Source organism: Nerophis ophidion, linkage group LG04 (assembly GCF_033978795.1).
Source record: "Nerophis ophidion isolate RoL-2023_Sa linkage group LG04, RoL_Noph_v1.0, whole genome shotgun sequence".
Classification (NCBI taxonomy): Eukaryota; Metazoa; Chordata; class Actinopteri; order Syngnathiformes; family Syngnathidae; genus Nerophis; species Nerophis ophidion.
In genome coordinates this window covers 67,762,731-67,787,988 of record NC_084614.1, presented here as the reverse complement: position 1 = coordinate 67,787,988, position 25,258 = coordinate 67,762,731, and the positions used below count along the sequence as shown (strand labels likewise).

Sequence of the window (25,258 nt, the reverse complement as noted above, 5' to 3'; positions counted from 1 at the left end):
AGTTTTCCACTTTGCATCAGTCCATCTTAGATGAGCTCGGGCCCAGCGAAGCCAGCGGCGTTCCTTGATGTTGTTGATAAATGGGTTTTGCTTTGCATAGTAGAGTTTTAACTTGCACTAACAGATGTAGCAACCGACTGTAGTTACTGACAGTGGTTTTATGAAGTGTTCCTGAGCCCATGTGGTGACATCCTTTACACACTGATGTTGGTTTTTGATGCAGTACCGCCTGAGGGATCAACGGTCCGTAATATCATCGCTTACGTGGAGTGATTTCTCCAGATTCTCTGAACCTTTTGATGATTTTACGGACCGTAGATGGTAAAATCCCTAAATTCCTTGCAATAGCTTGTTGAGAAATGTTGTTCTAAAACTGTTCGACAATTTGCTTACAAATTGGTGACCCTCGCCCCATCCTTGTTTGTGAATTACTTAGCATTTCATGGAAGCTGTTTTTATACCCAATCATGGCACCCAACTGTTCCCAATTAGCCTGCACACCTCTGGGATGTTCCAAATAAGTGTTTGATGAGAATTTCTCAACTTAATCAGTATTTATTGCCACCTTTCCCAACTTCTTTGTCACGTGTTGCTGGCATCAAATTCTAAAGTTAATGATTATTTGCAAAAAAAAAAAAAAAATGTTTATCAGTTTGAACATCAAATATGTTGTCTTTGTAGCATATTCAATTGAATATGTGTTGAAAATGATTTGCAAATCATTGTATTCCGTTTATATTTACATCTAAAACAATTTCCCAACTCATATGTAAACGAGGTTTGTACTTTCAAAATGTGCAAACAATAAACTAGCTTGCTATCATTAGGATGCTGACAATAGCATACTTAACAGTTGGCATTAGTGGAAAAACAAAAATGTATGACACTGAGGTGTACGCCTGCTAAATGCGCTAACGCTAAAATGCTAACCGTAACGTGTGTCACGTACCAAGATACGTTACCCTGAGGTGTGTACCTGGGTGTATTCGTTTCATATGATTGCATGCTAAAGTTAACATGCATTAATTACCAAAATTGAACTGAGTTGTATTCCTGCACAATTTGCACAAAAAAACAAAATTACGATCATTAGAATGCTGACAATAACATGCTCGCATTTAGCAATAGCAAAATACTAAAATATATGACACTGAGGTGTGCTACCATGCTATAATGCTGACTCTAACATGTGTCAAGTAACAAAATACATTACTCTGAAGTGTGTAGCTGAGAATATTTGTTTGAAATTATAAAGTTAGCATGCATTAAGAACCAAAATTTAACCGAAACTTATACCTAGAAAATGTGTATAAACAGCTAGCTTGCAAAAATTAGACTTCTGACAATAACATGCTTACAGGTAACATTAGTTAAACGCCAGTATGTATTAAACTGAGGTGTATACCTGCTAAATACGCTAAAAAAGCTAGCATGCTAATATTAGCATGCTAAAAGTAACATGTGCCAAGTACGAAAATACATTACTCTGAGGTGTGTACCTGGGAATATTTGTTTAAAATGATTGCATGCTAAAGTTAGCATGCATCAAGTACCAAAATGTAACTGAGGTGCAAACCTGCAAAATTTGCACACAAAAAAAACTAACTTATGATCTTTAGAATGCTATCAATAACATGCTTGCATTTAGCATCAGCAAAATACCAAAATATATGAGACTGAGGTGTATACCTGCAAAATACACTAACAAAGCAAGCATGCTAAAATGCTGACTCTTACATGTGTCAAGTACCAAAATACATTACTCTGACGTGTGTTGCTGAGAATATTTGTTTAAAATGATAAAGTTAGCCTGCATTAAAGTTAGCCTGCATTAAGTACCAAAATTTAACTTAGGCATATACCCGTAAAATGTGTAAAAACAGCTAGCATGCGAACATGTGTATGCTGACACTAACAAGCTTACAGTTAGCATTAGTGAAATGACAAATTACAAATTAGGTTTGTAAACTGAGGTGTATACCTGCTAAATATGCTAAATAAACTAGCATGCTAACATACGTAAAGTATCAAAATGTATTACTTTAAGGGTGTGTGACTGGAAATGTTGGTTAAAATGCTAGCACGCTAAAATTAGCATGCATCGAGTACCAAAATTTAATTGAAACGTATAACGGCAAATGTGCAAAAACATAACAAAACAAAAAAAGTTAGCTTGCTAACATTAGAACACTGACACTAACATACTTACAGTTAGCATTAGTGAAATGCCAAAATATACTAAACTGAGGTGTATACCTGCTAAATACACTAAATAAGCTAGCATGCTAACATGCTTCAAGTACCAAAATGTATTACTTTAAGGGTGTGTGCCTGAAAATTGTGTATAAAATGCTAAGGTTAGCATGCATCAAGTACCAAAATTTAACCGAAGTATATACCCGAAAAATTTGCAAAAAAAAGCTAACTTGCTAACATTAGAATGCAGACAATCATATGCTTACAGTTAGCATTAGTGATACCAAACAAAATATATTAAACCAAAGTGTGTACCTGCGAAATATGCTAAATAAGCTAGCATGCTAACATACGTCAAGTATCAAAATGTATTACTTTAAGGGTGTGTGCCTGAAAAATTTGTATAAAATACTAGCATGCTAAAGTTAGCATGCATCAAGTACCAACATTTAACCAAAGCATATACCCGAAAAATGTGCAAAAAAAGCTAACTTGCTAACATTAGAACACTGACAATAACATGCTTACAGTTAGCATTAGTGAAATGCCAAATAAATATTAAACTGAGGCGTATACCTGCTAAATAAGCTAGCATACTAACATACGTCAAGTATCAAAATCTATTACTTTAAGGGTGTGTACCTGAAAAATTTGTATAAAATGTTAGCATGCTAAAGTTAACATGCATCAAGTACCAACATTTAACTGAAGCATCTACCCGAAAAATGTGCAAAAAAAAGCTATGTGGCTAACATTAGAATGCTGACAATAACATACTTACAGTTAGCATTAGTGAAATGCCAAAAGATACTAAACTGATCGGTGTACACCTGCTAAATACGCTTACCGTCATGCTAACATGCATCAAGTATCAACATTTATTACTTACCTGAAAATATTGTTTTTAAAATGTTAGCATGCTAAAGTTAGCATGCATCAAATACGGACATATGACTGGGGTGTGTACCTGCAAAATGTGCTAAAAAGCTATAGCATGATAACACTAGAATGCTAGCAATTGTTAGCAATTGTCATCTATATACCTACTCAGTGGCCTAGTGGTTAGAGTGTCCGCCCCGGAATCGGTAGGTTGTGAGTTCAAACCCTGACCGAGTCCTACCAAAGACTATAAACATGGCACCCATTAACACCCTGCTTGGCACTCAGCATCAAGGGTTGGAATTGGGGGTTACATCACCAAAAATGATTCCCGGGCGTGGCCACCGCTGCTGCTCACTGCTCCCCTCGCCTCCCAGGGGGTGAACAAGGGGATGGGTCAAATGCAGAGGACACATTTCACCACAATTAGTGTGTGTGTGACATTAATTGGTATTTTAACTTTAACTTACAGTTTGTCTTGTGGGTCAACTGCACCTTACAGAGTGGCTACCTGTATTTTCGTCATGCTCCCGTGTTTGCTTACAATAAAGCGTTCTAGTCTATATAACTGTCTTGCTCCAGAGCAGGGTTATTATTTATGACATAGCTGAGTTTGGCCAGCTGGGAGCAGCAGAGAAGCTGACAGTGATCCAAAGCAGGGGCGGAACAATAAAGACCATGATGAAGACGTTTGTAATGAGAGAAGAAGAATGCTGCCTTCAGGCACGATACGAAATCTCACGACTTGGTTGCGGAAACACACTGGATGACCAAGATTGGAACATTCGAATGGAGCGTTTGTGTTACTTATATCCGTGTTTGTTAACAATAGCACCAATCGGAATGTGATAGTTGGCGTAAATTCAATAACAGCCTTTCCTGGATGTCACTCAAACGTCCGACTGTTCTTAAACGCAGCAGTAAAGAAGGACGAAGGCACACTGGTAACGCTGCTGTTACCAAGCGATTAAATGCTCAGCTTTATTGTTCGCCATTATGCGCTCGAATATTAGTGGCAACACTATTTTGAGTCGCGTCTGGTGTCACTGAGGGTGTTTTCAAGGATTCGCCATGGTGTTCTTCAACGAGCCGAGCTAGCCTAGCTTAGCCTAGCTAGCTGACTCTTTCTTCGTCGAGCTAAGCTAACAGGCTAGCTGTTGTTAGCATCAAGCTAATAAGCTAACAAGCTAGCTGTTGTTAGCATCGAGCTAATAAGCTAACAGGCTAGCTGTTGTTAGCATAGAGCTAAGCTCACCGAGGCCCAGTATGGCGATTGTGTCCGGCTCCTGTGCCCGGGTGAACGGCTCCAGGAACGGGCCCTCTGTCTCCGCAGTGACTCCGTCCGGCTCCGTTGGCCAGTCGCAGCCCATGATAGCCGTGTGGGAATGGCAGGACGACCAGGGCCACTGGCGGCCGTACAGCGGCCAAGTGAGCGCCCACATCGAGCGGTGTCTGTCACCGCGGGGACACCGAGGCGGCGCGCCCGCCACCACCACCATCTCCCTCGGACAGTCCGACCCCGGCCTGTCGCCGTATCTTATCGACGTGCCAAGCTTAAAACAGTTCAGGCAGGACACAGGTGAGTTTTAATAAACCTTCGTCCCGAGTTGTATTGTACATGTGAAGGCCTGTCAAACATTTAGTATGTTGTTGTTGTCATCGGAATGTTTTCTAAGCTGCTTCTCTGGATCAACGTGCAAACCGGAAGTGGCTTCATTAACGTCAGTATTTCAAAGTCAATCATCCATCCATCCATGTTATTCCCTTTGGGTGCCTATCTCAGCTACAATCGGGCGGAAGGCAGTGCACACCCTGGACAAGTTGCCACCTAATCGCAGGGCCAACACAGATAGACAGACATCATTCACACTCACACACTAGGGCTAATTTAGTGTTGCCAGTCAACCTATCCCCAGGTGCATGTCTTTGGAAGTAGGAGGAAGCCGGAGTACCCATAGGAAACTCACAAAGTCACGGGGAGAACACGCAAACTCCATACTGAAAGATCCCGAGGCCGGGATGGAACCCAGGACTACTCAGGACCTCCGTATTGTGAGGCAGACGCACTAACCCCTCTGCCACCGTGAATTATATCATAGTCAATCAATTAAGGCTGGGCGATATATACGATATATCACGGGTATGTCTCTGTGCGATATAGAAAATGACTATATCGTAATATTCGAGTATACGTTCTCACGCAAGACTTTTAGCTGTGGGCATTACACTACAGGCTCTCCTCGCTCTTTACTGTGTCTCCTCGGAGACAAGCAGGCGCACATTCTTACATACGTCACAAACTGTCACGTCATACGTCACATACACGCCCTCGCCCAGCAGAGAGGTAGCGGCGTGACTAATGTTAGCTGTTAACGTAGCCGTACGAGAGAAAGATGGTGCGGCTTTGATAACGAATGAAGGAAGACTTAATTCCCAAGAAAAACAGCAGGGTTTCCACCGTCTAACGGTGGTTCGGCTTCAAGTGGTAATATGTCGAACAGACAACCGTAATTTTTCAAGTGTGGGGGGGGGAAAGCGTTGCTATAAAAAGTAGCATTACTGCTAATATGTAGCATCGTTTGTAAAGTCACTCGCTAGAGAATGGACAGAATTTCATAACCTTAGTAACCTACCACATAGTGAAAGACGAATACTATTTGATTTCCTATTATGAAGCTCATTTTTATTTGACATTTAAAATGTCTCTGACAATCTTGCAATTTATGTTTTAGAAATTACTTGAATGTTTGTGCCATTGCTTAATAACTTTAATAAATACACTTTTGGTCGATTGACTTAGTTGTGATTTCCCTCTCTGCATGAAAGTTTAAAAGTAGCATATATGAATGCAGTATGAAGAAGAATGTTTTAATGTATACACACAGTATCATCATACTGCTGTGATTATATGCATCAAGTGTTCATTCAGGGCCAAGGCAAAATATCGTAATATATATTGTATATCGCAATATGGCCTAAAATTAATGCGATATTAAAAAAAGGCAATATCGCCCAGCCCTACAATCAATCAAAGTTTATTTATATTAGCCCTAAATCACGAGTGTCTCAAAGGGCTGCACACATACTTGCCAACCTTGAGACCTAATAATTAGGGAGATAGGGCAGCACGGTGGAAGTGGGGTTAGTGCATCTGCCTCACAATAAGAAAGGCCTTAGTAGTCCTGGGATGTTTCTGTGTGGAGTTTGCATGTTCTCCCCGTGAATGCGTGGGTTCCCTCCGGGTACTCCGGCTTCTTCCCACCTCCAAAAACATGCACCTGGGGATAGGTTGATTGACAACACTAACTTGGCCCTAGTGTGTGAATGTTGTCTGTCTATCTGTGTTGGCCCTGCGATAAGGTGGTGACTTGTCCAGGTTGTACCCCGCCTTCCGCCTGATTGTAGCTGAGATAGGCGAGTCCAAAAGGAATAAGTGGTAGAAAATGGATGGCCGGATGGAATTAGGGTGATATTCAAAATGCGGGATGGGGGATTATTTTTTCCAATAATTTTGGAACTTGCAATCGTACTTCTTTTTCTTGCTCGTCATCGCCATGTCTCTTCGTCTGCTTCGTTCCTCCTTCTTCTGTTCTGATTGCCGCGCTTGACTTCAAAGTGTATTTTGATTGATTTATTGAAACCTTTATTAGTAGATTGCAAAGTACAGTACATATTCCATACAATTGACCACTAAATGGTAACACCCCAATAAGTTTTTCAACTTGTTTAAGTCGGGGTCCACGTTAATCAATTCATGGTATAAATATATACTATCAGCATAATACAGTCATCACACAAGTTAATCATCATAGTATATATATTGAATTATATATAATCCGGGGGTTGGGATGAGGAGCTTTGGTCGATATCAGTACTTCAGTCATCAGCAATTGCATCAACAGAAAAATGGACATTGAAACAGTGTAGGTGTGACTTAGTAGGATATGTACAGCGAGCAGAGAACATAGTGAGTTCAGATAGCATAAGAACAAGTATATACATTAGAAATAGATTTGATTATTTACATTAGGTTATTCACAATCCAGGGAGATGGGATGTGAAGGGAGGAGGGTATTAGTAAAGGGTTGAAGTTGCCAGGAGGTGTTGTTTTAGAGCGGTTTTGAAGGAGGATAGAGATGGACTTACTTTTACTCCTGTTGGGAGTGCATTCCACATTGATTAGGCATAGAAAGAGAATGAGTTAAAACCTTTGTTAGATCAGAATCTAGGTTTAACGTGGTTTGTGGAGCTCCCCCTGGTGTTGTGGTTATGGCGGTCATTTACGTTAAGGAAGTAGTTTGACATGTACTTCGGTATCAGGGAGGTGAAACCGTTATTATTGTCCGGCCGGAAACAGCACCCAGTGAAGGATAGAGAGGATGATTGGGGACGGTGTGGGGAAGTAGGGAGAGTGGCCGTGCCAGCAATCTGATGGTTATTGGTTCAATCCCCACCTTCTACCATCCTAGTCACGTCCGTTTTGTCCCTAAGCAAGACACTTCACCCTTGCTTCTGATGGGTCCTGGTTAGCGCCGTGCATGGCAGCTCCCGCCTTCAGTGTGTGAATGGGTGAATGTGGAAATAGTGTCAAAGCGCTTTGAGTTCCTTAAAAAAAGGTAGAAAAGCGCCATACAAGTACAACCCATTTACCATTTACCATGATGTCCGTTAAGAAATTATCGATGTCGATGCCATTAGCGAATACTCTTATCGAATCCAGAAAGGTGTTTGTGTGTGCAGAGTTCCAGAAGCAAAAGATGTTATGTTACTGGGCCGACAGGTTGTTTATATGAAGGAAAGGCGGACGTGACTTAGGACAGCATGCGACATGACTGAGCCTGAGGACAGACTGTCCTCAGACACGTCTGTATGCTGTCCTAGACAGCATACAGACGTGACTGAGGATAGCATGCTGCCGTTAAAGGGTGACGGATTCAGGTGAGAGAGCACGCTAACAGCATGCCCCCAATATTGTTGTCCAGGTGGAAATCGGGATAAATTCGTGAGAATGTTCGTCCCGGGAGATTTTCGGGAGGGGCACTGAAATTCGGGAGTCTCCCGGGAAAATCAGGAGGGTTGGCAAGTATGGCTGCACAAGCCACAACGACATCCTCTGCTCAGATCCCACATCAGGGCAAGAAAAAACTCAACCCAAAGAGATACAATGTGAGACCTTGGAGGGGACCGCAGATGTGAGGATCCCCTGCCCCCTGGGCGACCGATGCAATGGACGTCGAGTGGATCTAGTTAATAGTGTGAGAGTCCAGTCTATAGTGTGAGATCATGTTGAGTGGAGCCAAGTCAGCAGCACAGAAACGTCCCCAACTGATGTACAGATGAGTGACTATAAACAACTTGTGCCTCATCATGTGGTCCCCTAACAATTTCTCCACGCAGTAAGTAGAGGGGGGCAGAGCAGAAAAGAGACGTCAGATCAACTGGTCTAAAAAGGGGGTATATTTAAAGGCTAGTGTATACAAATAAGTTTTAACATAGGACTTAAATGCTTCTACTGAGGGAGCATCTCTTAACTGTTACCGGGAGGGCACTCCCGAATAGAAAACGCTCTATAGCCCGCAGACTTTTTTGGGGCTCTGGGAATCACTAATAAGCCGGAGTTCTTTGATTGCAGATTTCTTGCCGGGACATATGGTACAATACAATCAGCAAGATAGGATGGAGCTAGGCTGTTTAGTATTTTATACGTAAGTAGTAAAACCTGTAAGTCACATTTTAAGTGCACAGGAAGCCAGTGCAGGTGAGCCAGTATAGGCGTAATATGATCAAACTTTCTTGTTCTTGTCAAAAGTCTAGCAGCCGCATTTTGTACCGACTGTAATCTTTTAATGCTGGACATAGGGAGGCCCAAAAATAACACGTTATAGTAATCGAGACGAAATGTAACGGACACATAAATAATGATCCCAGCATCGCTGGTGGACAAAATGGATTTTAGCGACATTACGGAGATGAAAGAAGGCCGTTTTAGTAACACTCTTAATGTTTGACTCAAACGGGAGAGTTGGGTCGAAGATAATACCCAGATTCTTTACTTCTGTCTTTTCTTGTTTGGCTTTCAAATGTTAAGGTGGTATTATTAAATAGGTGTCTGTGTCTAGCAGGACCGATAATCAGCTTCTCCGTTTTCTTAGCGCTGAGTTGCAAAAAGTTAGCATCCATTGTTTAATTTCATTAAGACATGCCTCCAGGTGGCTACAATCCGGTGTGTTGGTGAGCTTTAGCTTCAAATCTACCTTTGAGTTGAAATATTTCCGTTTGCAATCTCCTAAAGACACATCAAACCTTTGTGTTTTTCAGGAAAAACCAGGTCAGTTCGACGATCCCTGTTCGCCCAGTCCTCAGGTCTGGGCAGTGGTGTCTATTGGGAATGGGCCAACGATGAAGGCGCGTGGACCCCTTACGAAACTCGCACTTCCATCCTCCTGGAGCACAGCTACCAGGCCCGACAAGGCACGGCCGACCTGGGCCCGCACGGCTACAACTATATCGTGGATCTCACCTCGCTCAATCAAGTGAACAAGACGTCAGGTTTCCGGCGGCAGGTGCGGAGACAGTGCAACCTGCCCTACCCACTGGCCTCCTTCGGACCCCCGGCCATCCCCTCGGGACCCGCGGCCATCCCCTCGACCGGCTCCGCCTGCTCCTGCCAGCAGTGTCTGAACCACAGCGGCACAGGACCCATGCCCAGCCGTACACGGCATTCCTTCTCGTCGGGCAGCCTGAACCGACCCACACTTCAGGGACCCGGGAGGGCGATGGCTGCTCACCCGACTTCAGTGTACTCGCCGTACCCCCGCCGCCCGCTTTCAGTTGGGGGGATGTCGTGGGGGACCCCATGGCCACCGCCACCCTCTGCTAGTCATTTGGCCGCACCCCATTTAGGCAGCTCTTCTAGTGCCAATGGCTTAAGGTTGGTTTCTTTACATCTTTCTTGACTGATCCATCTTTTCCTCATTTCTTGTTTCGGGTTGTTTATTTACACAAGTACAGAGAGCACCAGGCATTTATTAGAGGAAAGGTTTTTTACAGGGACGCATTTTTTAATTCAACATTTAATATAGTTTTCAATTTATTTATGTAATAGTTGTACTCGATCCTGTAAGGGAAATGTAGTAAAATAATCAAAGTACGAAACTATAATCCCCCCAAAAAAGTGTTACATTTCCGAATGTATACATTTTTGGTTAAAATAATTTTACAAAAGATTTGAATAATATGTATACCGTACATAGTTTTTTTTAACTAAAAATAAAAGTAATGCGTCTGTCTTCTATATAGCAGCTGTGTCCAAAGTGTGGCCCGGGGGCCATTTGCAGCCAGCAGCTATTTTTTTTTTTTTAAAGGCCTGCGCCCTGCTGTACATTTTTAAAATACTATTATGAAAAAAGGGGTATTGAAGACCAAACCAGTGCAATGTAATGAGAACATGTTGCACTAATTATACAAAGCTGCCATGATGGCAGTTTTATTCTTTAAAACAGGAAATGTTAAAAAGATAAAAACCCTAAACTGGATCCCCTAGACCAAGGGTGTCAAACTCAAATACAGAGTGGGCCAAAATTTTAAACGGAACACAGCCGCGGGCCAAGGTTGAACAAATTAACCTTTTAATAGGGACCCAAACAAGTTTTGCATTAAATATTGAACAAGCAAGGCTTATACACATGCAAAATCCAGTTTCAAATAATAATAATAATTAAAAAAATATCAATGGCATATCAAATACAATTTAAATAAAAATTTAATGCCTTTTTTTCTATTTGCAATCTTCTGAGGTACATATCAAATTTTTTCCACAGGCTAATACATTTGAAAATAAAATAACAATGAATGAACCAAACATTCAAGCCTTGAAGTAGCAAGAGAAAATGCATGAATAAAACGTTAATTATTGGTCAGTTTGCTGGAAGTTTTCCGGAAGAGTTAGTGCTGCAAAGGGTTCTGGGTATTTGTTCTGTTGTGTTACGGTGCGGATGTTCACCCGAAATGTGTTTGTCATTCTTGTTTGGTGTGGGTTCACAGTGTGGCGGATATTTGTAACAGTGCTAAAGTTGTTTATACGGCCACCCTCAGTGTGACCTGTATGGCTGTTGACCAAGTATGCCTTGCATGACGTGACGACAGGTTGTAGGGAACGATAAAAGGCAGTGCCTTAAATGCATGCCCCCAATATAGTTGTCCAGGTGGAAATCGGTAGAAATTTGGGAGAATGGTTGACCCGGGAGATTTTCGGGAGGGGCACTGAACTCCGGGAGTCTACCGGGAAAATTAGTAGGGTTGGCAAGTATGAGTATTAGCGGTGAATGCGGTGTTACAGCTGCACCGACGCTGTATAACACCGGCGGGCCATCTCTAATGCTAAATTGATATTGCCTCAAGGGCCAAATTAAATTACACGGCGGGCCATATTTGGCCCGCGGGCCAGAGTTTGACACCCATGCCCTAGACCTATGTCAGATTTTTTTTTTTTTTACTGTAATTGTTCAAAATTAATATTGAATCAACAGCAACGTTAGTAAACATTTTTTTTACTTCAAATATTCCACTTTGAACATTTTTTATGTGGAAAGTGGAAAGTTTTTGCCATAAAAAAACAGGGGTTTTGTTGACAAAAGGGGCATACAAAATAAAATAAAATGTATGTCAACAGATAGATCTGAAGTTGAGCTATAGATATTTTTGTCATTAAAAGTAAAAAAAAAAAAAAATCTTTTTTTTAATTTTTTAATGACAAAGACTCTTTTGGGTCCCCAGAACCTTTAAAGGCCTACTGAAACCCACTATTACCCACCACGCAGTCTGATAGTTTAAATATCAATGATGAAATACTAACATTGCAACACAATACGGCCTTTTTAGTTTACTAAATTGCAATTTTAAATTTCCCGGGAGTTTCTTCTTGAAAACGTCGCTTAATTATGACGTGTACGCGTAACGTCACGGGCTGTTAGGAAATATGAGCGCTGCGCACACACACAGCTAAAAGTCGTCTCTTTTCATCGCGCAATTAAACAGTATTCTGGACATCTGTGTTGCTGAATCTTTTGCAATTTGTTTAATGTTGGAGAAGTCAAAGTAGAAAGATGGAGTTGGGAAGCTTCAGCCTTTAGCCACACAAACACACGGTGATTCCTTGTCCAAAATTCCGGGTGGTGAAACTTTACTATGGATCACAGCCAACATGAATTCCGACCGAATGTGAACCAGCAGGTTTCGGTGAGAAAAATGTGGTAAAAAGTCGCTTCTCACCGGAGATCAGCTGAGCTTGCCCCGTCCATAAAGCTGCCGTCCACTTCCCTGAGACATTGGCGTCAAGACACCCGTGGACACACACCTATGACTATCAGGTACTGTTAAACTCACTAAAACACTAGCAACACAATAGAAAGATAAGGGATTTCCCAGAATTATCCTAGTAAATGTGTCTAAAAACACCTGAATCCCAATGCAATCGCGTTTTTTTTTTAACTTGTTTTATTTTTTTTCTAGTCCGTCGCCATCAATATCCTCAAACACGAATCTTTCATCCTCGCTCAAATTAATGGGGAAATTGTCGTTTTCTCGGTTCAAATAAGCTGTTTTTGTTGGAGGCTCCCATTAAAAACAATGTGAATATGTGAGGAGCCATCAACATGTGACGTCATCGTCTGCGACTTGCGGTAAAGGCAGGGCTTTTCTGTTAGCGACCGAAAGTTGCGAACTTTATTGTGGATGTTCTCTACTAAATCTTTCAGCAAAAATATTGCAATATCGCGAAATGATCAAGTATGACACATAGAATGGACCTGCTATCCCTGTTTAAATAAGAACATCTCATTTCAGTAGGCCTTTAAAGGGGAACATTATCACCATTTCAGAAGGGTTAAAACCAATAAAAATCAGTTCCCAGTGGTTTATTTTATTTTTTGAATTTTTTCCAAAATGTTACCCATCCCGGAATATCCCTAAAAAAAGCTTTAAAGTGCCTGATTTTCGCTATCTGTGAAGCCATCGTCTATTTTCCTGTGACGTCATCCAGTGATGCCAATACGGATAGCACAGCAAGATATAGCGACATTAGCTCGGATTCAGACTCTGATTTCAGCGGCTTAAGTGATTCAACAGATTACGCATGTATTGGAGGCAAATAGCGAAAACGAAATTAAAGAAGAAACTGAAGCTATTGAGCGAATAGCTATTGACGCTATTCGGGTATGTCTTGCCTTAGCATCGCCGGTAAAATGTGCAGACCAACGATCGGACGTTTGCATCTTGTGACACTGGATCAACTTAAATCCATCGATTGGTAAGTGTTTGTTTGCCATTAAATGTGGTTAGAGGGAAACGCTGGATGTAAATATAGTTTCAAATGTACATACAGCTAGCCTAAATAGCATGCCGCGACCAACTATGTCTGATTAGCACATAAGCCAACAACATCAACAAAACTCACCTTTGTGATTTAGTTGACTTTACATTGGAAATGCATTTGCAGGTTATCCATACATCTCTGTACCATGTCTGCCTTAGCACCGCTGGTAAAATGTGCAGACACTCCGGCACATTCGATGAGGGTCTGGCGGCAGATTTCTTTGACTTTATCGTTGGAAATGTATCTTCGAGTGTCGCAGGATATCCACATAATCTTGCCATCTCTGTAGTAGCATAGTTTTCGTCACTAAAGTGTGCGGAACAAACGACTGACCATTTCGTCGGCTTTCCCCACACCCTCGTATTTTGAACAGATTGCCACTTTCGCATCTTTGGGCGAGTGGTGCAACTTGAATCCCTCCCTGTTAGTGTTGTTACACCCTCCGACAACACACCGACGAGGCATATCTCCAAGGTTCCAGAAAATAGTAAAAAAAACAGAAAATAACCGAGCTGAGATGCGGTGTTTGTAATGTGTTTGAGAAAATGGCGGCTTTATTACCTAGGTGACGTCACGTTCTGACGTCATCGCTCCAAGAGCGATAAACAGAAAAGCGTTTAATTCGCCAAAATTCACCCATTTAGAGTTCGGAAATCGGTTAAAAAAATATATGGTCTTTTTTCTCCAACATCAAGGTATATATTGACGCTTACATAGGTCTGGTGATAATGTTCCCCTTTAACGTTGACCAAAATTGAGGGAAGCCCTAACGGGATTAAAAATATAAAAAATTGCGTCCCTCACTGGAAAAAGTTTGGATGCCACTGTTCTATAGTATAAGATAGTCTGTCACTCATTGAGTGGTAGAAAGTTCACTTGAATTTCTTTTAATAACGTTTCCCTTTTGGCAAGGTCCCTTATGAAACACCTGATTTTAGGACCGTGCCTTAATAAAGGAATTAATATGCACGTCACTTACACTTTTTCCTTCAGGCGGTCTTCATGTGAAGCACGTCTTCCTGTGGATGGACAGTCAGTCAGTGGGCTTCATTATCAATGCTGACACCTTTCCTCCTTTTGTCTGTGGCTGACAAGTGATCCTTTGAAAAAAGGAAGATTGCCCACGCTTGTTATTGCACGTGCCAACACAGAATGTGGCCTGAAACAGCAGGAACAACACAGAATGTTTTGTTTATTTCCTGCCGTTTTTTCCCACTTAGCTGAATGATCATTAAGCAGTTGTTACTGTGCAGTAAATTCAAAAATAAGACTTACCCAAGTCAGCTGGACACGCCATAAAACTAAAATAAATGAGTGTCTTCGCTACTAATTTGTACCCTCACCGGATTGGCTGTTGATCAGCAGGCAAATTAATAGCTCAATTTAGGTATTTATGAATAAATACAACTTTAATAGTGGACTTGCTTGATTGTTTTTTAACCAACTTGATTTCCTGTCCTCCAGCGTTCCTTCCATTCCTGTGCAGCTGAACGGATCGACCAGCGTCAGCTCGGCCCTGGCAGGTACACATTTCTAGTGTATTCACTGTGATCTTTAGCAGGATTTTATGTTGTGTGCCACTTCTATCTCCTGCTTGGGTTTTGTAGAGTGTCAGCAGAAGAGGCTTTTGAGCGATAAAAACGCGCAGGCAGCCACACAAGGATCCTCAGACAGAATACATATTCCACCTCCACTCAGGAGTCGTCTTTGTCCTGCGACAGAACAATGAGACATTTATGGTACATGGGGATGAGAGACTGCAGGGCTGGGTATTGACGAGGACGATACGCATCTCGATATTCTCTATAATTCAGTGATACATTTTAATATATTTTAAAACACAAGTTGTGTATACGTACAATAGATAACAATAAGGCATCTGAACAAACTGAGTCAAATTAAGTTATTTAAATGATTTCCATTTATTCCAATTGTACAGAAAGTAGATCAAGTTTCTTGCCAGTCAAATCTATTTTCTTTTTTTTTTTTAGAAATTGATGAAATCAATAGTTCACAGTTCTAACAGACTGTAGGGAACACTTTACATTTTAAGACACTTTCTAGATTGATTAAATAAAAACAGTTTTAATTATACATAGGGAAAGATAAACAGATAATGAATTACTAGACACAAATAATACATTTTATATTTACTTATAAAAAGTAAAACATGACTTCAAAAATAATTTTAAAAGTTTGGACAAAATAAATATAATAAATTAGAATAAAAATACAATATTAGCCAAATGATTGTGGAAAAAAAGCTCTGGTTAAGAAAAAAATCATGTATAGGCACCATCGCCCCCCGCGACCCCAAAGGGAATAAGTGGTAGGAAATGGACGGATGGATGGATGGATAAATATTTACTGAGCTCCGGAGCCACGGGTTACCGACCCCTGCTCTAGCTAAACCTCTTAAAGGGGAACTGCACTTTTTATTTTTTTTTCAATGCCCATCGTTCACAATCATTATGAAAGACATGATGACTGATGTATTTTTTTAATGCAGTCTAAATAGCAAATACATGCTGTCAAGTCTGCTTACAATGGAGCCTATGGTAGCTGCTTTATTCTGCCTATAAATCCCTAAAAAACAATCGAACACATCATTAGGGTTGTGTATACATGATGTAAATATATATGTAATGTATTAAGTGGTACATTCATATATACATATTTTATTAATGTTAAGCACACGTGGTGCATCAATTTAAAAACTCATCACGTTGGCTTTTTTTAATGAAAGCCAACAAACATTATAAAACATCACTTACTGTACAAGGCCTGCTGTCATTAGGATGCTGACTGTGAGGATGTTCACATATTCTCATTTAGATGAAGAATGACTCATAATCTGTTAAAGAGGTTCATTTAGCCTACTGATGTGTATTTATAGATGGTTGATTTCCGCCCGAATGCAGCTGAGATAGGCTCCAGCGACCCCTAAAAGGGACAAGCGGTAGAAAATGGATGGAAGGATTATGATTTATATAGGCTAGTATACTACGTCACAGATGACGTCCCGCTAACATCACGTGACACCTATGATGAAGGCTGCAGGTAGCTGAAACTTGTCATGTACAAAACTTTACCTTACTAGCCTATATAAATCAGCTGTTTATAAATGACTAATAATCCTCGCGAAGAAAAGAAGAGTGGAACCAAGCCTCTTTTCTTGTCGTTCTCACCATTTCATCTGTCTATCGAAGTGTACCAACTAGTCGGAATACATCCTCATCCTCCTACTATCCCGGTGAGAGGCATGATTTATGATCTACAAGAAAGTTTGACGAGCAAGGAAACAAGGAAGCAGCTGATCAGTCGATCATGTACACATTGGCGTGCAGGCTTGTGATCAAGGCGCTACTATAAATAGTTTGTCTGCGTTAGCACTTTTAATAACAATACCACTAATACTTGGTTAATATTCAAGTCACGAAATGTAAATGGAGTATTGTTGCTGTTTTTTTTTAATTGATTTTAAAGGCGGAAGGCGGGTTTTAAATGAGCTCCCATTGGCTATGCTGTAAGCAGAATTTTATTTACGTTTATTCACGAGTGAGAATGCATTTAAAACATCCATCCGTCGACATGTCTTTCATATTGAATGAGAACGGGAAAAAAAGCGCAGTTCCCCTTTTAAGAGTCCCAAAGATAAAGCAATGTTAACAGACTGGAAAACAAACAACTAAGAGTGAATGTATTACAGGTAGTCAAAATATATACATATGTAGTCGTACACCAAACTTGTTTACTTTTGGCATTGCAGCCTGTTTAAGGAGCAGGTTGTTAAATAGTAACATTTAAACCACTGAGCTTATTTAGAAGTATGTTGTATTGATCAAATTTAACCCGATTGCCAAAGTTGTTTGTAAGTATGCACAACTTTGAACATATAAAAAATTAAAAAGTAGTTTACGGTCGCAGTCGCCGCTCCATCTCATCCCTTTTTTTAATTTCTTCCTCTCTGCTCCAACGGCTCTCAACCCTCACCTATACCCTCCTCCCCGCTTTGCCCTCCCTTGCCACCAACCCCGTTCCAGGCATGGCCTCCATTTTGATGTCAGCGGTCGGACTCGGCGTGCACTTCACCACTACCGCCCCCCTCCCGCAGCCTCCTCCGCCGCTACCACCGCCGCATCAGCATCTGCCGCTGCCAGCGCAACAGCAATTCTCTCTCCCCCCTCTTCCTGTCCCCTTCCCCCCCGCCAGCAGGCCCAGCAAGGCCCCCAGCAGCAGCAGCAGCAGCAGCAGCAGTTCAGTTAGGAGAGCCAAGAGGCAGCACAGGAGAGGTAGATACCATCCACACCTGGAGGACCTTCCATTGTGTCTATCACATCCGCCATGTTGCTTTGTGCTGCTCACTAGCCTTCCATTTTCTACACCAAGGGGCGGGTGGCGCATTGATTCGGATTAAAAATGTCAAAAAATGCATTCAAGCCATCTCTGAAGAGCAGCAGGCTGCAACCCAGCATACGACCGAACCTAAAGTGGAGTACTAGACTCAAACAGAAGACCTTTTTGCTGAGGCAGCAGCACTAACCACTTGTCCACCATGACACCCGCCCCCGTAAAAGGGAAAAGGCTCTTCCTTCCATCTGTGTTCTCATCTTTGCACGTTCGCTGCCCTCCCCCCACTCTTTGCTTGTGTGCAATAGATTGACTTTGAAGGTCGAAATGAAGTTCCGAAGGAGAACTTTAACCTCGTCAGAGTCCGTAGCCCCAAAACGCAGTTATTAACGTACAGCTATTTCCTGTTGCAGCGTCCGCTCAGAGAGCCGAGGAGGTGATCCGTCGCTACATGGAGGTGGTGCCCGGCGTTCCAGACGAGGTAACCCTCCAGTCCCCCTTTTAAAGTACCAGTACAATGGAAAAATGTTGACTTTACATTGAAGCGGTTATATGTCATTTATAACACCAAAAGACTTACAAAGTTTGCAAGTAAATAGATATGATCAAAAATAAAATAGACCTCACTGAGATTCCCACTCCTTAATGAGCATGAGCAGACCCACAGTTCCCTTCAACAACAACAACTACTAATAATCATGTATACTTCATGAGAGACAACAAAGACCACTTTGGGACAAATGATGATCAAGAACCTTATGTTGTTGAGCCTGGATAAGGAGAATGAGCTACACGTTTTAGAAGCTGTGTGCTGAACGCATCCAGCTTTAGTGAAAAACTAAGCATCGTGTAGCATTATTGCTAAGACATACAAACTATGAACATAAAGTAAAGTTAAAGTACCAATGATTGTCACACACACAATAGGTGTGGTGAAATTTGTCCTCTGTATTTGACCCATCCCCTTGTTCACCTCCTGGGAGGTGAGGGGAGCAGTGGGCAGCAGTGGTGGCTGCGCCCGGGAATTATTTTTGGTGAATTAACCCCCAATTTCAACCCTTAATGCTGAGTGCCAAGCAGGGAGGTAATGGGTCTAATTGTTATAGTCTTTGGTATGACTCGGCCGGGGTTTGAACTCAAAACCTACCGATCTCAGGGCAGACACTCAAGCCACCAGGCCACTGAGTAGTGAAGTGAAGTGGATAATATTTATATGGCGCTTTTTCTCTAGTGACTCAAAGCGCTTTACATAGTGAAACCCAATATCTAATTTTTACATTCAAACCAGTGTGGGTGGCACTGGGAGCAGGTGGGTAAAGTGTCTTGCCCAAGGACACAACGGCAGTCACTAGGATGGCGGAGGCGGGGATCAAACCTGCAACGCAAGTCGCTGGCACGGCCGCTCTATCAATCGAGCTATACCGCCCCGTAGGTGAACATAAACAATCACTTATTGCACAATGTCTGCTCTCACTGGGATGCAGACTGATGGGATGTTTATATCTTCCCATTTAGATGAAGAATTAATTATAATCCTCACAAAGGGTTAAAAAAGTTTCCACAACGAGCGTCTTTTGTGTGTTTTTCTGGCCATCGCAGGGTAAAAGTTTAATGTCAAAGCTGACCAACTTCTCGATTTATGGCCACATCCTTCTACAACCTAGGTCAGAGGAATGATTTATAATCTAGAATTAACTTTTACCAATTTTAAGGTGATGCAGCAGCTCACCGGCTCAATATTTCAGTTAGCTTTCTGTGATCACTCCGCCGTTAAAAATAGTTTGTCTGTGTTAGCTCTGATAATAACATTGCTAATATTCAGGTCACAAAATGTAGATGGAGTACTTTGGCCTTTGTTGAATGTTTATTTACAACTGTGTTGTATCCATTGTGGATTGAACTTTCACAGTATCTTGTTAGATCCGCTCGACATCCATTGCTTTCCTCCTCTCTAAGGTTCTCATAGTCATCATTGTCACCGACGTCCCACTGGGTCATTATTGTCACCAATGTCCCACTGGGTGTGAGTTTTCCTACCGAGGATGTCGTGGTGGTTTGTGCAGCCCTTTGAGACACTAGTGATTTAGGGCTATATAAGTAAACATTGATTGATTGATTGATTGATTGATTTAGAGGGCTTTGTGGGCCTCTGTTGACTTTTGCTAATTCTTATTTATTTAGAACACATTAAAAAAGAAAAATCGTGAGATCGACAGGCGGATCGGTGCGGCGTCTTCAGTAATGCGAAAGCTGCATCGATCTGTTGTGATGAAGAAGGAGCTGAGCCGGAAGGTAGAGCTGTCAATTTACTGGTCGATCTACGTTCCCATCCTCACCTATGATCATGAGCTTTGGGTTATGACGGAAAGGACAGGATCACGGGTACAAGCGGCCAAAATGAGTTTCCTAAGCCGGGTGGCGGGGCTCTCCCTTAGAAATAGGGTGAGAGGCTCTGTCATCCGGGAGGAGCTCAAAGTTAAGTCGCTGCTCCTCCACATCGAAGGGAGCCAGATGAGGTGGTTCGGGCATCTGATCAGGATGCCACAGGGAAGACCCAGGACACGTTGGGAAGACTATGTCTCCCGGCTGGCCTGGGAACGCTCGGGATCCTCCGTGGGGAGCTGGACAAATTGGCTGGGGAGAGGGAAGTCTGGGCTTCCCTGCTTAGGCTGCTGCCCCCGTGACCCGACCTTGGATAAAAGGAAGAATATCGATGGATAAAAAATAAAAATGCGTTCTTTTCTTATATAGGGATTGTGAATGGTAAACAGCACATGTACAGTGGGGCAAAAAAGTATTTCGTCAGCCCCCGATTGTGCAAGTTCTCCCACTTAAAATAATGACAGAGGTCTGTAATTTTCATCATAGGTACACTTCAACTGTGAGAGACACAATGTGAAAAAAAATTCCAGGAATTCACATTGTAAGAACTTTAAAAAATGTATTTGTAAATTATGGTGGAAAATACGTATTTGGTCAACCATTCAAAGCTCTCACTGATGGAAGGAGGTTTTGGCTCCAAATCTCCCGATACATGGCCCCATTCATTCTTTCCTTAACACGGATCAATCGTCCTGTCCCCTTAGCAGAAAAAGAGCCCCAAAGTATGATGTTTCCACCACCATGCTTCACAGTAGGTAAGGTGTTCTTGGGATGCAACTCAGTATGCTACTTCCTCCAAACACGACAAGTTGAGTTTATACCAAAAAGTTGTATTTTGGTTTCATCTGACCACATGACATTCTCCCAATTCTCTGCTGTATCATCCATCTATCCATTTTGGTATAAACTCAACTCGTCGTGTTTGGAGGAAGAAGAATACTGAGTTGCATCCCAAGAACACCACACCTACTGCGAAGCATGGGGGTGGAAACATCATGCTTTAGGGCTGTTTTTCTGCTAAGGGGCCATGTATCGTGAGATTTTGCGCCAAAACCTCATTCCATCAGTGAGAGCTTTGAATGGTTGACCAAATACTTATTTTCCACCATAATTTACAAATAAATTCTTTAAAATTCCTACAATGTGAAATCCTGGATTTTTTTTCACATTCTGTCTCTCACAGTTGAAGTGTACCTATGATGAAAATTACAGACCTCTGTCATCATTTTAAGTGGGAGAACTTGCACAATTGGTGGCTGACTAAATACTTTTTTGCCCCACTGTAATTCCAGTATGTTGACTATGGTTCAAGTGCAGAGAAGTTGCTTGTGATGTCGTCCGATCCCGAATGCATGGAAATTGCATATTCAAAATGACCGTTTGAAATTGTGGCTGTTTACACAATATTTTAACGTAATTCGTGGATTGGAAATATAATTGATATTGTTTGAGCGTATAAAATCAAACAATTCCGCATGTGAATAGCATTTATGTTGCCATGATACTGCTACTTTAAACAGTGTCTGTGACTGCAGGACTGCATCATCTGCATGGACCAACTCTCCAATCCATCCGGCTACGAGACCCCGGCGCCGACCGAAGACGGCGGGCAGAGCATCCCGCCGGACGCCGTGGGCAAGTTTATCAAGTGTGGACACACCCTGCACATGCTCTGCATGCTGGCCATGTACAACAACGGGACCAAGGTACGGACCAAACAACACGATCCCTCAGTAAAATCCCCAAGCGCTCAGTATTGGTGTGGATCGCTCAGGACGGCAGCCTGCAGTGCCCCTCTTGTAAGACCATCTACGGCGAGAAGACGGGCACGCAGCCTTTGAAAGGCAAGATGGAAATTTACAGCATCGCTCAGGCGCTACCAGGACACCGGGACTGTGGCACCATTCAGATCATCTATAGCATCCCGCCTGGAATTCAGGTACACGTCTAGACCGTTATTCAGAACGAAACAGTCTGGAATCATCATCATCATCGCCGTGTCCTGCTTTTAAGGGTCCGGAGCATCCCAACCCCGGACAACCGTTTACGTGTCGAGGATTCCCTCGGTTCTGCTTCCTGCCAGACAGCGACAAGGGCAGGAAGGTAAGTCCAACACCGGCTCCACTGCGCAAGCAATGGGTTCAAATATTCATCACTTTTAAACGGTGCTTCGTCCTTGCATTGCAAACATTGCTGAGGATGTGCCGATCCATCGGCCACAGATCAGTATCAGACGACTTTTTTAAATAGTATGTGATTGTCTTTTAATGCCAATATCAAACATCGATCCTCTCTGGCTAGTATTGTATTTATTTGTAGTCACGTAAGAGGAGGCCAGATCCATCCATGAATTGGTGGTGTATATCAAGGGTGGTATTAGTATCTGAGCACAACTAATATTTTTATTTTCTCAAAATCATTTTGTTGTTTACAATTTGAGAGAATAAGTCCCTGGACAAAGGAGGACTTTGAGGGCAAAAAGGGTTTGAAAGAGTAGTTTTTACTTTTCTTTACTTAGTGTACTATTAAATGGGTTGTACTTGTATAGCGCTTTTCTACCTTCAAGGTACTCAAAGCGCTTTGACATTACTTCCACATTTACCCATTCACACACACATTCACACACTGATGGAGGGAGCTGCCATGCAAGGCGCCAACCAGCACCCATCAGGAGCAAGGGTGAAGTGTCTTGCTCAGGACACAACGGACGTGACGAGGTTGGTACTAGGTGGGATTTGAACCAGGGACCCTCGGGTTGCGCACGGCCACTCTCCCACTGCGCCACGCCGTCCCTTTGTGTTGCTTAGACGAGTCAATGCAATACAGAAGTTTAAAGGGGAACATTATCACCATACTTATGTACGCGTCAATATATACCTTGATGTTGCAGAAAAAAGACCATATGTTTTTTTAACCGATTTCCGAACTCTAAAAGGGTAAATTTGGCGATTTAAACGCCTTTTAATTGTTTGCGGTCGGAGCGATGACCTTTCACCCGTGACGTTATAACGGGAAGCAATCCACCGTTTTTTCGAACACATTACACATACCAAGTCAAATCAGCTCTGTTATTTTCCGTTTTTTCGACTGTTTTCCGTACCTTGGAGACATCATGCTTCGTCGGTGTGTTGTCGGAGGGTGTAACAACACGATCAGGGACAGATTCAAGTTGACCTACATGGAGTGTGCATCGATTAGCACGGCCTGCTAATCGATGCTAACATGGCAGAAATGGCAAGAATGTGTGGATATCCTGCAACATTCAAAGCAGATGCATTTCCAAAGATAAAGTCAACGAAATCACAAAGGTGAGTTTTGTTGATGTTATTGACTTATGTGCTAATCAGACATATTTGGTCACGGCATGACTGCCAGCTAATCGATGCTAACATGCTATTTAGGCTAGCTGTATGTACATTTGTAGCTATATTTGCATCCAGTCTTTCCTCAACACACATTTAATGCCAAACAAACACTTACCAATCGGCGGATTTAAGTTGCACCATTGGTCAAAAGATGCAATCATTGGTTAGAAGGCGGTCGCCGAATAACTTCAATAGCTATTCGCTCGGTAGCGTCAGTTTATTTTTGAATTTTGTTTTTGCTATCTGCCTCCACACTCCAACCATCCGTTTCAATACATGCGTAATCTGTTGAATCGCTCAAGCTGCTGAAATCCGAGGCTGAATTCGAGCTAATGTCGCTATATCTTGCTGTTCTATTCACCATGTTGTTTGTATTGGCATCACTATGTGACGTCACAGGAAAATGGACGGGTGGATTTACAGATAGCGAAAATCAGGCATTTTAAAGCCTTTTTTCGGGATATTCCATGATGGGTAAAAATTTAGAAAAAAAAATTTGAAAAATAAAATAAGCCACTGGGAATTGAGATTTATTGGTTTTAACCTTTCTGAAATTGTGATAATGTTCCCCTTTAAGTACTTTAAATATTATGTGATTGTTAAACTGCCAATAGCACAATATACCTGCTCAGTGGCCTTGTGGTTAGAGTGTCTGCCCTGCGATCGGTAGGTCGTGAGTTCAAACCCTGGCAGAGTCATACCAAAACTATAAAAATGGGACCCATTACCTCCCTGCTTGACACTCAGCATCAAGGGTTGGTATTGGGGTTTAAATCTCCAAAATGATTCCAGAGCGCGGCCACCGCTGCTGCTCACTGCTCCCCTCACCTCTAAGGGGGTGGGTCAAACGCAGAGGGAAATTTCACCACACCTACTGTGTGTAACTAACAGTGATACTTTAACTTTAAATACATCCAAAAATGTACAGTTAATACATGTGATCGGGATCAGTTTTGGTATTGGCCAATCTCACTCATGGATGATTGGTATGGGAACATCCCTAATGAGCACCACTGTTGCCAGGCACAAGGGTCTATGGGTGTACAACTTTTCCTGACACACACTGCGTGTCACCAAAGGTGCTGGAGCTGCTGAAGGTGGCGTGGATGCGGCGCCTCATCTTCACCGTGGGCACGTCGAGCACGACGGGGGAGCCCGACACGGTGGTGTGGAACGGAATCCACCACAAGACCGAAATGATGTCCAACCTGTCGGGCCACGGCTACCCGGACCCCAACTACCTGGACAACGTTCTGTCTGAGCTGGCCTCTCAGGGCGTCACCGAGGACTGCCTGGCAAGCAGCAGTTAGGCCATCGCCTTCAACCCACTTCCACTCCTCCGCCATGAAGGCCAGCATCACGGGGAAAAAAAAACAGCCTTCTGGAAGAAGGCGGCGCCGGTTACATTCCTGCTCATATTCCGGGAGAAGATAACACCTGAGTAAACAATTTGCTTCCCTTTTCGTTTTGTCCGTCACGTGTTTCATCCGTATCCCCCCCGCCCTCACTGACTCGGTCGCCATGACGACAGCATGGGGGATATAAATCTCATTAAGCACTTTAGTTGTGACATCAAGCTGGCGTGCGTTCCGGTTTAGGGCAGTCTACTTAAATTGGTTATGCAATTAAAAAAAAAAGCGTAGCAAAGCTAAGTCTTAACAATACTTGATGTGACGTCATTCAAACGTAGGAAACAAAAGAAGTACTCTTAGTG

At 42.4% G+C, this 25,258-nt stretch overlaps 1 protein-coding gene across 3 annotated transcripts; it reads left to right on the top strand.

Annotated features, from left to right (window-relative positions):
- The first annotated feature begins 3,770 nt into the window (after positions 1 to 3,770).
- dtx2 (deltex 2, E3 ubiquitin ligase) lies at positions 3,771 to 25,258 on the top strand. Of its 3 annotated transcripts, XM_061898874.1 has the most exons (10): positions 3,771 to 4,224; positions 4,299 to 4,654; positions 9,394 to 10,006; positions 14,912 to 14,970; positions 17,491 to 17,739; positions 18,211 to 18,278; positions 21,715 to 21,885; positions 21,954 to 22,118; positions 22,193 to 22,282; positions 24,624 to 25,258. In XM_061898874.1, exons 2-10 carry the CDS (start codon positions 4,342 to 4,344, stop codon positions 24,852 to 24,854), a joined length of 1,959 nt encoding a protein of 652 aa, XP_061754858.1. In that variant the 5' UTR covers positions 3,771 to 4,224; positions 4,299 to 4,341; the 3' UTR covers positions 24,855 to 25,258. The 3 variants fall into 3 exon arrangements, with proteins under 3 accessions (XP_061754858.1, XP_061754856.1, XP_061754859.1); XM_061898872.1 differs by having other exon boundaries at positions 3,771 to 4,654; XM_061898875.1 differs by lacking the exon at positions 17,491 to 17,739 and having other exon boundaries at positions 3,773 to 4,654.

Excerpts from the sequence above, each read along its gene's own strand:
- dtx2 (XM_061898874.1), top strand. The coding sequence starts at position 4,342 with ATGGCGATTGTGTCCGGCTCCTGTGCCCGGGTGAACGGCTCCAGGAAC. Across the intron at positions 17,740-18,210 it reads CAAGAGGCAGCACAGGAGAG|CGTCCGCTCAGAGAGCCGAG; the intron begins GTAGATACCATC and ends TTCCTGTTGCAG. Across the intron at positions 21,886-21,953 it reads TGTACAACAACGGGACCAAG|GACGGCAGCCTGCAGTGCCC; the intron begins GTACGGACCAAA and ends TGGATCGCTCAG.